General features: G+C 56.4%; 1 protein-coding gene across 9 annotated transcripts in view; it reads right to left on the bottom strand.

Moving 5' to 3' along the window:
- Nucleotides 1-8635: 8635 nt before the first annotated feature.
- Nucleotides 8636-13414, bottom strand: part of LOC118664243 (junctional adhesion molecule-like) — a 62200-nt gene continuing 57421 nt past the window's right edge. For all 9 annotated transcript variants that reach the window (XM_036324147.1, XM_036324148.1, XM_036324153.1 and 6 more), the window contains 2 exons: nt 11703-11789; nt 8636-9015 (listed from right to left, as the gene is read on the bottom strand). In XM_036324147.1, the coding sequence (XP_036180040.1) occupies nt 8932-9015; nt 11703-11789 (171 nt within the window). In that variant the 3' untranslated portion in view covers nt 8636-8931. The remainder of the gene's footprint in view (nt 9016-11702; nt 11790-13414) is intronic.

Raw genomic sequence — 13414 nt, 5'->3', positions numbered from 1 at the left:
GCTCAGCCTCCTTCAGGCCCCTGGCTGTACCCAGCCGCCCAGGCTGCCGCAGGCACATGTCAGCCGGAGAGTTTTGGTTTGATGTGGCCGGCCTCCTCCTTTTTCGTAATGCAGCTGAGGGTGCCTGTGCTCCCAGGGAAGCCACTTCTCCTGCTCACTTGGTCTCACACTGGGTCCAGGAGCTTCCATTTGGGGACATTTGAGATAAGAAGTGGGTCCAACCCTGGTCAGGGTGTGGCTCAGCTGGCTGAGCATCATCCTGTGCACCAGTTGCTGGTTCCATTCCTGGTCAGGCCACATGCCCAGGCTGCAGGCTTGATGCCCAGCAGGGAGCATGCAGCAGGCAGCCAATTGATGTCTCTCTCCCTCTCCCTTCCTCTCTCTCTAAAGTCAATAAAAACATTTTTTAATTTGAAAAAGAAAAAAGAAGTGCATCCAGAAGTTCCCTCTGCTTCCATTCAGTATTTGACCAAGAGAAACCAGGTGTGTGATGTACAACAGAAGGGTCAGGAGGTGCTGAATCAGGGGCGAGGTCCCTCACGGTGTCACGCAGAGGAGGGCTCCCCAGAACCACCCCTCCCCACCACCACCACCGCTCACTTGAGCCTCCGGATGCCCTTTGCCCCGGAAGAGGAGATCTTCCCAGGAACTCATGAAACCCAGGGAGCAAGAAGTCAGTTACTTTGCAGAATGAAACACCAGTACCAAAATGGGCTGCATTTCTACCAAGTACCACACATCCTGCAGATTTTACCAGATGACACTCAGGTACCTGCTCTGCTGGGAGAAGCGGTCTTACACGTAACCCAGAGGAAGATGGCTGTCGGCCTTCGGAGGCAGAGAGAGCCTGCCTCGCTGCACTGGGCTTCGAGCCTCACTTCTCAGAGCGCGGTCCCCAGCTCGACGCACAGAGCCCAGCTCAGGCCCAACCATCGGAATCTTCATTTCTAACAAGAGCTCCAGGTTACGCCTGAGCACAATGAAGTCCGAGAAGTATTGCCTTCAGCGACTATGAAAAGGTCTGCAGCCCGGAGCAAGCGGCCGGGTTTGGGGGTTGGAGGAACGGGGCTGGTGAGCAGGAGCAAGCTGAGGGGTAAATGCTGGCCTCGGGGACCTGCAAACACCGCCCTGGCTCAGGACACCAGGGCTTGGCGGCTGGCGGGGCTCGGCCGCTCCCCTCTCCTCTCTGGCCCACGCCGTCCCGACCATCCCATTCCAGGGGAGGTTCTCTCACCCACATGGGGCTTCACCTCTGGTGTCTGTGTCTCGGCAGCCCCTCCTCCAGGAACACCTCCCCTCCATAGGGGCACCTCTAACCTGGTAGATAGAGCATCTGAATTAATCTGAAACGTAATCATATTATTTAGATCTTAGAACACATATACTTATGTGACTGAGGGCTTAAGTTTCTTATATATGGACTAGAGCCCCAGTGCACAAAATTCGTGCAAGGGTAGGCTTTCACAGCCTCGGCTGTGGCCCCACCCCCCACCCACTGGTTGTTAGGAAGGTCCTTCCACTGTCCAGTCTGATTAGCATGTTAGCTCTTTATTATATAGGACTAGAGGCCCGGTGTACAAAAATTTGTGCACTCGGTGGGGGGGGGGGGAGGTGATGGGGGTGTCCCTCAGCCCGGCCTGTGCCCTTTCCCAGTCTGGGACCCCTCGGGAGATAATGACCTGCTGGCTTAGGCCTGCTCCTGGGTGGCAGAGGGCAGGCCCAATCCCTAGGTGCAGCCCCTGGTCGGGCTCAGAGCAGGGCCGATTGGGGAGTTGGGGCACCGCCCCCTGTCATGCACAGAGCAGGGTGGATCAGGAGGTTGCGATGCCACCCTCAGTCACGCTCAGGGTAGGGCTGATTGGGGGGTTGGGGCACTGCCCCCTGTCACACTCAAGGCAGGGTCGATGGGGAGGTTGCGGCGCCACCCCGTCACACACAGAGCAGGGCCAATCAGGGAGTTGGGGCGCCGCCCTCTATCACCCACAGAGCAGGGCTGATGAGGGGGTTGGGGCGCCGCCACTGTCACACTCAGGGCAGGGCTGATCGGGAGGTTATGGCTCTACCCTGTCACACACAGAGCAGGGCCCGTGGGGGGGGGAGGGGGTTGGGGTGCCGCCCTCTATCACCCACAGAGCAGGGCCAATCAGGGGGTTGGGGCACCGCCACTCTCACACTCAGGGCAGGGCTGATCGGGAGGTTATGGCTCTACCCTGTCACACACAGAGCAGGGCCCATGGGGGGGCGGGGGGGGGTTGGGGCACCCCACCCTGTCACACACAGAGCCACAGGGCGATCAGGGGGTTGGGGAGCTCCCCAGTATCAGGCACAGAGCAGGGCTGATCAGGAGGTTGGGGCGCCGCCACTCTCACACTCAGGGCAGGGCCGATGGGGAGGTTATGGCTCTACCCTGTCACACAGAGAGCAGGGCCCGTGGGGGGGTGGGGGGGGCCGGGTTGGGCGCCGCACCCTGTCACACACAGAGCCGCAGGGCGATCCGTGTCACGCTGATCCCGGTGCCGGGAGGCCTCTCAGCTCCACTGATCCCGGTACTGGGAGGCATATTACCCTTTTACTATATAGGATAGAGGCCTGGTGCATGGGTGGGGCTGCCTGGTTTGCCCTTAAGGGTGTCCTGGATCAGGGTGGGGGTCCCCACTGGGGTGCCTGGCCAGCCTGGGTGAGGGGATGATGGCTGTTTGCAGCTGGTCACACACCCTTCAGGGTGGGGGTCCCCACTGGGGTGCCTGGTCAGTCTGGGTGAGGGGCTGAGGGCTGTTTTCAGGCTGTCGAGTGACTGAAGCTCCCAACTGCTCCTTTTTTTCTTTTTCTTTTTTATTCTGGGCCAGCTTTAGCTTTGAGGCTTGGCTCCAGCTCTTAGGCCTCCGCTGCTGAAAGCAGTTTTCTGGCCTTTGTTTACCTTCTGTATTTGAAACAATGTTGAGATCCTGCTGGCTGAAGCCCGACAGACTAAAGCAGGTTTCTGGGGTTTTGTTTAGCTTCTATATTTGTAATATAGTTGCTTAGAGTTGCAGCTCAGAGGCCTGCAGTGGCAGGTGGGGAACGTTGGAGTCCTCCGTCACTGAAGCAAGCAAGCCTCATGTTAGCTTCCAGCTGCCTGGCTGCCAGCCGCCATCTTGGCTGGCAGTTAATTTGCATATTTCCCTGATTAGTCAATGGGAAGGGTAGCCGTCGTACGCTAATTACCATGTTTCTCTTTTATTAGATAGGTAGGGGGGGTAAGTTTTTCTTAAAGTTTCCTTTTCCAAACCTTTGGGAAGCAATTAGGGAGGTGACTCAGCTGTGAACCCACCAAGCAGAACCGATAAGCGGGGTCAGGGTCAGGAGTCAAACCATCATCTCAACATCATCTCATCGCCTGATGACTAATTACGATAGCTGACATCTGTGGGCCCCCCGGCCTGCACGTGGCTGTGCTCCTCACTCCAGCCCCTTCCCCTATATAATCCTGCCCCCTGTGCCTTGCGGGAAGGCAGGATTTGGTGCTTGTAGGCGCCCTGTCCTCTTGGTTGGCTGGCCCCAGTAAACGCCTCATATGATTCAAGCCTGACTTCATGAGTGGGCACAGCGACAAGCGGCCGGAGCCCACCCGGGGTTCCCGGTAACACTCTCTTGCTCAACTAACTCCTAGTTTTCCTTGAAGTATCTGCTGCAGAGTCACCAACTTCCCGTCTTCTACTTACCTCTTCTCTCTTTGCTCCTGTGACACTGGGCACACTCATGCATTTGTTTATCAAGTCCCTCGTCCAACAAACTCAAATATCTATTTAATGCCCCGGACGTGCCAGGCACCCAGCTAGAAACTGGAGACCCAGCAACGAGTGAGCCACAGCTCACCCCCGAGAGCTCCCAGTCCAGATGGGGAGACAAAGGCCTAAGCTCCCCACAGAGCGAGGGGCACAGCCCATTGCCAAGGACGGGCACAGGCGCTCCTGGCATTTCTCGCGCCCGTGCCGACCAGCGGAGAGTACTGCCCTCTTTGTTGACACTCCCATCTCCCAGGCAGACTGAGCTCTGTGAGGACAGGGTCTTAAAGTTCTGAGCCCGTGCTGGGCCTGGCCTGGTCCCCCAGCAGATGCGCATGAACAAATGCCTGTTTTACATCCAGAGAAAGGCACCCCCCCGCCAGCCTGGCCTCACGCAGCCTCGCACAGGTGGTCCAGGTGGGAGCAGGTGCGGCTCCTGGGCACGCGGGGCCTCTCCGGCCCTGGGAACTGTTCAAGGACAGATTGTCCCCAAGGGGTCCCTGCTGACCCGACATAGGTCTCCAAGAGCTTAGGAGCTCTGTGAGAGATTACAGCCTCATCCCATAAAAATAACTAGAGAGCCTGAGAAGATGCACTCCGGAAAGCAGAAACATCCAGAAGATGTGAGAGCAGGAGCTGGGCCCGGCGGGCAGGACTCAGCCACCCCTGAAGGCATGCTGATGGCTAGCAGGAGGGAAGGGCAATCCAGGCAGGGGCACCAAGAGCACAGGCACAGGAGCAGGAAAGACACAGGTGTTTGTATCAGAAGATTCCTGCCATGGCCCTGGCTGGTGTGGCTCAGTAGATGGAGCATCAGCCAGTGGACTGAAGGGTCCTGGGTTTGATTCCCATCAAGGGCATATGCCCAGGTTGCGGGCTAGATCCCCAGTGTGAGGCGTGCAGCAGGCAGCCAATCAATGATTCTCTCTCATCATTCATGTTTCTCCCTCTCCCTCTCCCTTCCTCTCTGAAATCAATAAAAACATATATTTTTTAAAAATAAGATTCCTGCCACGAAAGCAGAGGAAGGGGCGGCCGGGCCGACAGGACCGCACCTGCCTCCAGGAGGCGCAGGCACCGAGGTGGGGCTCAGGCAGGCGCTCCGAAGGTTCCCGACAGCACGCCACAGTGGCTCTCACACGAAGGCCTTTGCTTTCTGAGAAAATGCGAGTTCCCTCACTTTATAAGAGAGAAGAGACATCTTGCGAGTTGGTTTTACAGAAGTGGTAACGACTGCCTGACCCCTTGCGGAAGACCAGACCACATTTGCAAACTCACTGGCTGGGACTGGTCGGTCGTCCTGGGAAACTGGGTTTATCCCTAGTGAGAGGGCCGCTGGTGTCGTGGGAGAGAATTTGCAACCTATGGTGCTTTGGGTCTAAGTCACTGAGCTGATTCAGCAGCTGCCTGACCCCTGCCGCGCGCACACACACACACACACACACACACACACACACAGTGGGGTTTGTGTGAGTGTGTGTTTCTGTGTTTAAAGGCTAATGTAGCCAAAACTGGTTTGGCTCAGTGGATAGAGCGTCGGCCTGCGGACTGAAGGGTCCCAGGTTCGATTCCGGTCAAGGGCATGTGCCTGGGCTGCGGGCACATCCCCGGTGGGAGATGTGCGGGAGGCAGCTGATCGATGTTTCTCTCTCATCGATGTTTCTAACTGTCTTTCTCCCTTCCTCTCTGTACTCTGTAAAAAAATCAATAAAATAAAAAATATATATATATTAAAAAAAAAAAAAAGGCTAATGTAGCCCTAGCTGATTTGGCTCAGTGGATAGCACATCGGCCCTCGGACTGAGGGGTCCCAGGTTCGATTCTGGTCAAGAGCACGTACTTTGGTTGCAGGTTCCTCGGTCCAGGAGGCAACCAATTGATGTGTCTCTCTCACATCGGTGTCTCTCTCTCTCTGTCTCTCCCTCTCCCTTTCACTCTCTCTAGAAATCAAGGAAAAACATCCTCGGTGAAGATTAACCAAAATAAATTTTAAAATAAATTAATTAAATAAAACAAAAAACTTTTTTTAAAAAAAGGTTAATGCTGATATGTCAGCACACTGACCAGGCAAAGGGAAAAAAGAGTGGGGTGGCAGCGAGCAGCGAAAGCCTGCAGGGCTGGCGGCGGCGGCGGCCAAACTCTGGTGCTACTAGACTCTTCATGATCCTCACGCGAGAATATTTCCCATCGATTTTTAGCGAGAGTGGAAGAGAGGGGGAGAGACAGAGAGAAACGTCGATGTGAGAGATGCATCGGCCGGTTGCCTCCTGCACGCGCCCCAACCGGTGCTCGGGATCAAACCTGCAGCCAGGTACGTGCCCTTGACCAGAATCAAAGCCGCAACCCTTCAGTCCGCAGGCTGACCCTCCAACCACTGAGCCAACCAGGCCAGGGCTGGATTCTTCATTGTTTATGGGCAGCCCCACCCTCTCCATCTTTAGGCTGCTTTCTATTAGCAAAGGCCTGTGTGCTTCTAGGAACTTAAAATACCGCAAATTCATGTAGAAGCCTGATGCTGCAGGTCCTACCACAGGAGGCCCAGCTGCTCCGCCTCCAGCAGCCTCCTGCTGAGCTCAGCTCCTACCTCTCTCTCTCCAGGGAAGAGGAACTTGGGTATTTGGGGTTAAAGAGCTTCCTGCACAAAGAATAAAACGTGAGTGAGGTCCCAGCCCGCGTGGTGCAGTGGCTGAGCGTCCACTTGTGAGCCAGGAGGTCACCGTCCTACTCCCGGGCAGGGCACACGCCTGTGTTGGGGCTCGAGCCCCAGTGTGGGGCCTGCAGGAGGCAGCCGATGGATAACTCTCTCTCATCATTTATGTTTCTCTCTCCCTCTCCCTTCCTCTCTGAAATCAATAAAAATATATATTTTTAATAAAAAATTTAAAAATGAATGAGAGATGGGGACTGAGTCAGCAGAAGAAACACCCCCCCCCCCCAACCCCCGGGGAAACTACACCAGAACGGTGGAGGCTCGGACCAGCACTGTCCCCAAGGGCCCTCGTGTAGTCCCCCCAGAATGCCTGCGTCCCCATTGCCAGTGTAGGGAGCAGCCTCAGAGAGTTGAAGTAAACGCTGCAATGCTGAATAGAGAGCAGGATTCGAACTAGGCTCATTGGACCACGAAGCCCATTCCCTGCGCCTAGGCCTCCAGGCTCCTGCGTGTGACAGACAATCTCAGGAGAAGGCACGCAGGGGTAAGCAGGTCTTCCTCTCGGCCCCGGAGGGAGATGGGTTTTAGGCAAGGCTCGTTTCTGAGAGCCGCGGACTTCCTCTCACCCGGGACTCCGTCCTGGGACAAGAGGAAGGTTCGTGGGGAGGTAGGATGGGGAGTGGGCTTCCTCCTTCTCCCCCCTCAGTGACAGCTGCTGAGCCCAGGATAAAAGCCAAGCCTTGAAAGAATCAAATTCAAATCTGGGCAAGTCAGACCCTGGAGGGTGTGCGCACAGGCAGGGCCTGTGGGAGCTGCTCGGCCACCCGCCAGCTCTCGCCCCAGCTACTCTCTTTGACCCAGAGCAGCAGTTGCGAAACCACCGTCCCCCCACCTAACCCTACGCAGCCAGGGTTTGAGGAAGTAGAAAAGGGCCACCTAGCCCAGGACAACACATTGCTTAACAGCCCAGAAAGGAAGCCACTTCCTCGTGTCACATGTGTCCCCGCTGGTAAGTCCTGGACAGGGTATTGCCTGCAATGCACATAGTGAAACCATTGGCACTGTCTTCATTTAGAGTTTAAGGTAAGAAGACAATATTTTTTATTTTTTGTAATCCTCACCTGAGAATATTTTTCCATTGATTTTTAGGGAGAGTGGGAGAGAGAGGGAAAGACAGAGAGAAACATCGATGTGAGGGTAACACATCAATTGGTTGCCTCCTTCGCGAGCCCTGACCAGGAACCTGCAACCGAGGTACGCGAGACCGGTCAGAATCCAACCCAGGCCTGCGGGCGGCAGGCCGACGCCCTGGCCGGGGCAAGGAGACAGTATTTAATGACCCTTGTCCCTGGCTGAGCAAGAGCAAGAAGAGGCCTCCAAGTGGAAACCCCAGAACAGTGGGAAAGAGAGGCGCTACTTGTGGGTGGTGATGAGAGGGTGCTGATGGTTAGAGTTAGAGGACGCTTTGAAAAAGGTAGCTCCACTCGAACTTGTACCAGAAGCAGAGAAGCATGACGGCCTCTTCACCTGCCCTGACAGCCCAAGGGAAGGACGGGAGACAGAGGACGAGGAGGGGCCCACAGGAGGCGAGAGGAGACGTGAGCTGAGCCCAGGCTAGAAATCGGAGCTCAGAACCAGAGATTTTAAAAACTAACCATAGTGAATCTTGTAATGGTAACCAGAAGGTATAGGGACCTCGCACGCATTTCAGACCAACAGTTAAGTCGATGGCTACTTACCTTGGCAACCTGCGGGCGTCGCTTCTGAAAGAGAGAAATGTCCACGCTCCACCCGGGACTTTCGGGGGCCTCTGTGAGGCTCCGCAGAGCCACCAGCCACTTTGCACCCAGCCCAAGTTAAGAAGCACTGGTGTGCCCAGCTGGCGTGGCTCAGTGGCTGGGCATCAACCTATGAACCAGGAGGTCAGGGTTCAATTTCCAGTCAGGGCACATGCCCAGTTGTGGGCTTGATCCCCAGTGTGGGCCTACAGAAGGCAGCCCATCGATGATTCTCTCTTTCCCCCTCTCACTTCCTCTCTAAAATCAATTATGTGTGTGTGTGTGTGTGTGTGTGTGTGTGTGTGTGTGTGTTTTAAAGAAGCGCTGGCTTACATTTTAGAGGTGTATTCATACCCCACTTCCAACCCTCTAAAGCTTTCTCAGTCCCCTCGGCTGACTCATGGTTCCACGCCTCTCGCCCCAGCCAGGGGACGACGACAGGATGGCATCCCAGGTCACATTTATTTAGGGGTGTGTCACAGGAAACATTCGGGTTGGGTTTCCCTGTGATTCTTCCCAGGATCACATTCAGCCTGAGGGATGGATCAGATGGGGTGCTTGGTGAGCTGGGGCAGCTCAGCCAGGGTCCGCTCCAGAGGGCCCACGTCTGTGGCCATCTTCAGCCTCTGGCTGGCCAGGGAGGCAGGACAGCTGGGGGGAGGGGGGGCGGTCTGCATGGCTGGCACAGGGACAGGCCGCACAGGGGCGCCTCTGCCTCGGGAAGGTGAGGGGACTCTTCTTAAAAGGCTCGCCCTGTTTGGGGCACTCCCTCGGCCCACTTTTTCTCAGGCGGGTAATTCAGTGCTGAAGGCCACACTGGGTGCTGCAGGGAAGGGAGGGAAAGAGCAGAAAGCAATATGTGAAACGTATTTCAATCCGAACAGTCACCCTGTACGGAGCTCTTTCCGCCCATCCGGCCCCCACCGGGGAAGTAGGTAATATTATTCCCATTTTAAGGATGAGAAAACTGAGGCTCAGAGATGCTAAGTTACCTGCCCAAGGTCACCTCGCTTCTAAGTCAGAGTCAGGATTTGGACCTGTGGGTCAGCCCAGCTCCAAAGCTGTGATCTTAGCCACTTTGCTGTACAAGCTGAGAAAGGGACCCGGTATGGGGCCCCTTCGTTTACATCAACTCAACAACAAAATCAAAGGTTCTGTGTTACCCCTGCCCCCTGCCCTGCAGGCGGAGTCCGCCCCGAGCTTATTTCATTGGCGCAGGGTGTTGTACAATAACCTGACCAGCCCTGACTGCCCGGGAGTTGGCGGCCCATTTTAAGAGGACAGAGGTGCTATTTCCCGCAGAGTTTAAATTATAAGCACCGCTCCAGCCAGTTGTGCTCAGTGGATAGAGCATCGGCCTGTAGACTGAAGGGTCCCCGGTTCGATTCCAGTCAAGGGCACACACCTCAGTCGCAGGCTCCCGGCCCTGCTCAGGGGCATCAGGAGGCAGCCAATCCATTGGTGTTTCTCTGTCTCTCTCTCTCCCTTCCACTCTTTCTAAAAGTCAATGGAAAAATATCCTCAGGTGATAAAAGTAAAAATAAAAAAGTAAAAAATAAAAATAAAAAAGTAAAAATAAAAGAATAAATTAGAAGCACCTACCACTGAACCTGGGCAGGGAGCTTCGAAGACAACTCGCACCCACCTCCTCCCACAGCCTCTGTGAACCCGCGGGGCAGGTCTCAGGGCGGCTGGGCCGGAGGTCCCTGCAGACCACACGGCAGGTCACAGGGCAGTGATGGCCGAGGGGGGTGACTATGTCCGACTGCGGCTCCAGAGAGGAGCTACTGTTCCAGCCGTAGGCACCAGGCCAGGCCCCGACCTCGCGTCCCTGGAGAGCCTCCCGGCCTGTGGCCACGGGGAGTCATGTGTCCTCAGCCCCGGTCAGCAGGAAGCGCACGAGCCATCAGCCGCACAGCGGAGCCTGCACTCCCTGGGGCCTGGGCCTATGATTAGTCCACAAGCAGCCTGTCCTGCCGCTCACCCTCTGTCCTGCCCCGCTCCCTACAGCCAGGTGCCTCCTCCAGCTGCTACGCTTCCCTGGGGAACTGAGCCAAGAGCGAGAAGGAACCAGCTCCTCGTGATGCTATGGGATCCAGTGTGCAGCCCTCCCGGCAGTTAGGTGAGGCCGATGGGTAAGAAGTCCCTCTCAGAGTGAAGGAATCTAGGAGCTGGGAGGGGCCCCCCTCTGCCCTCCTCCATCTTCACCCCCTCCCCAGCCACCGCCACACTGCTGTCCATAGCCATGAGTTCTCTTCTCTTCCCTCAATCCCCCACCCCCTAGACCCTCCCGTCTGCCCAGCCCACAGGCTGTGTGCCTGCCCGCCATCTGCGAGTCTGCCCTTACAGCAGCGCTGTCCAAGGATCAACGGTGCCCCTTCATTGGGGTGTATTCAACCTGACATAGGACCTAAGCAAGGACCCATGGTGCTCTCTTTGTCAGGCCCTACTGATGGGGCAGAGGCACCCTGTCACCCCACACTGAAATTCCTCTTCACCCCTAAAATCCACCACCTCTGGCCTTCATGCCCCTCGTACTCAAGGCTGGGCGAGAAGGCACCTTGGAATGACTCCTCTATCCAGCAGAGCTTCAGCGTCTGACTTTCCTGCCGCTTATAAGACTCTGCCCTCAGCAGCTCCCCCCCAGGTCCTGGCTGTATCCCACACCGCCAGGTCCTGGCCATCTCCTCCTCCATATCCTCCCCCCAGGGTCCCAGCTATATCCTCCTGCCAGGTCCTGGCTGTATCCCCCCCATGTCCCAGCTATATCCTCCCCCCAGGTCCCGGCTGTATCCCCCCCATCTAGGTCCCGGCTGTATCCCCCCCATGTCCCAGCTGTATCCTCCCCCCAGGTCCCAGCTGTATGTCCCCCCCAGGGTCCCGGCTGTATCCCCCCATTTCCCAGCTGTATCCTCCCCCCATGTCCCAGCTGTATCTCCCCCATCTAGGTCCCGGCTGTATCCCCCCATTTCCCAGCTGTATCCTCCCCCCATGTCCCAGCTGTAGCTCCACCCCAGGGTCCCAGCTGTATCCCCCCACTTCCCAGCTGTATCCTCCCCCCCCCCATGTCCCAGCTGTATCTCCCCCCCAGGGTCCCGGCTGTATCCCCCCATTTCCCAGCTGTATCCTCCCCCCATGTCCCAGCTGTAGCTCCACCCCAGGGTCCCGGCTGTATCCCCCCACTTCCCAGCTGTATCCTCCCCCCTATGTCCCAGCTGTATCTCCCCCCCCAGGGTCCCGGCTGTATCCCCCCATTTCCCAGCTGTATCCTCCCCCCAGGTCCCGGCTGTATCCCCCCATCTAGGTCCTGGCTGTATCCCCCCCATGTAGGTTCTGGCTGTATCCCCCCCCATGTCCCAGCTGTATCCTCCCCCCAGGTCCCGGCTGTATCCCCCCCATCTAGGTCCTGGCTGTATCCCCCCCATGTAGGTTCTGGCTGTATCCCCCCCCATGTCCCAGCTGTATCCTCCCCCCAGGTCCTCTGCCTCCAGACACCCAGCCCCTCCTCACCATGGTCATGTAGGTGGCCTCTGATCTGTCACTTGGTTCTTCTTCCTTGGTCACCTCCCACGTGTTGATTGAGGAGTAAACGTGCTTCTACAGGGGAAAATGGTAAAACGTTCCTGAAAATCAGTGGTTCTACTTTTTATATATATACTAGTGGCCCAGTGTATGAAATTCATGCATGGGGTCGGGGGGGGGGGGGGAGTTCCCTCAGACCAGCCTGCACCTTCTTCAATCAGGGACCCCTTGGAGGATGTCCGACTGCCGGTTTAGGGAGATCAGGCCAAAACTGGCAGTCAGACATCTCTCTCGCAATCTGGGACCGATGGCTCCTAACCGCTGACCTGCCTGCCTGCCTGATCGCCCCTAACTGCCTCTGCCTGCCAGCCTGATTGCTCCCAACTGCCCTCCCCTGCTGGCCAATTTGGTTCTGATTGGTGGGTTTCTATGCCAGTCAGCGTCTCTAGGCCTATCTCGGGGCCTGATCAGAGAGGCAGGGCTGATCAGCAGCCCAGTCGGAGGCCCGGAGAGAAACAGACGCCAGACGCGGCTGCTGGCAAAGCCCAGAGAGAAAGAGAGAGGCAACGGCTGATCAACAGCTGCCATGGAGGCTGCAGATCAGACCCTGCCTCTCTCTCCGGGCCTCTCTCGGGCCTGATCCACAGCCTCCTCAGCAGTCAGTGCTGGGTCGCTGCACCCACAGTGACTGCAGGACTGACTTCCAGTGTTCGGTCGGTTGTTACGGACCCTGGGTTTTTATATATTAGGATTTATATTGATTTCAGACAGGAAGGGCGAGGGAGAGAGAGATAGAAACATCAATGATGAGAGAGAATCATTGATCGGCTGCCTCCTGCACACCCACACTGGGGATCAAGCCTGCAACCGGGGCATGTGCCCTGACCGGAATTAAACCCTGACCTCTTGGTTCCTGGGTCGATACTCAACTGCTGATCCACCCCCACTGGGCTCAGTGGTTCTGTGACAGAGAAAAGGCCACCTGGCATGATTCACAGGCATCAGCCACCCACACGGGCAGGCGCAGAGGGTTACTGAAAGCTAGAGAATTACCATCAATAACGATAATTCCATCGTCAATGTTCCAGAAAAGTAAGAAAATTAGCTCATCAGCAAAGAGCACTATCTTAGGAACCAAATTCTTTGCCAGCCTTTGTTTGATGGTCCTTAGGGAGCAGCCCGAATCCTTCTCTCACCAAATCAGATCCACTCCATGGTTACTTCCTCCTCATTAATCCTGGCGGGGAGGCCAGCACCAGCCAGCCGCTGGCCTGTCATCCAGCCTTTCAGAGGCTTCGTGGCGGGTCGGCCTCTCAGAGCCTCTCACCTGGGAGGCTGGGGCACTGGCGATGCCCACTTCCGTCTTTACTTGGGGAAGCAACGTCATCCAGTGGAAGGCTCTGGGCTCTGGAGCCCTGCACTATGAGGAAACCCGACTCCCGGGCCCAGACAGACAAAAGGTGGGAAGGTCCACATCCCAAAGGGGGTTTTAAACGTTTAAAAAAGAAGAAAAAGGAGTTCAAAGGAACAAGTCCATTTCTCAGTCCCTAGCCATAACCATTCACAGCTCCGTTACAACGAACGCGGAAGAAGGGGCTGGTGGCTCCTCGCTGTCTAAGGGTCCTGGGTTTCCCCTTAACCAGGGGCTCCCCCAGACACTCCCCAACGCACCCTGATTCCCCCTCCTGTGCACACAGCCT

Source organism: Myotis myotis, unplaced genomic scaffold, assembly GCF_014108235.1.
Source record: "Myotis myotis isolate mMyoMyo1 unplaced genomic scaffold, mMyoMyo1.p scaffold_m19_p_10, whole genome shotgun sequence".
Lineage (NCBI taxonomy): Eukaryota > Metazoa > Chordata > Mammalia > Chiroptera > Vespertilionidae > Myotis > Myotis myotis.
The sequence above is the reverse complement of the archived record's forward strand: the minus strand, read 5'-3'. Positions and strand labels throughout refer to the sequence as shown.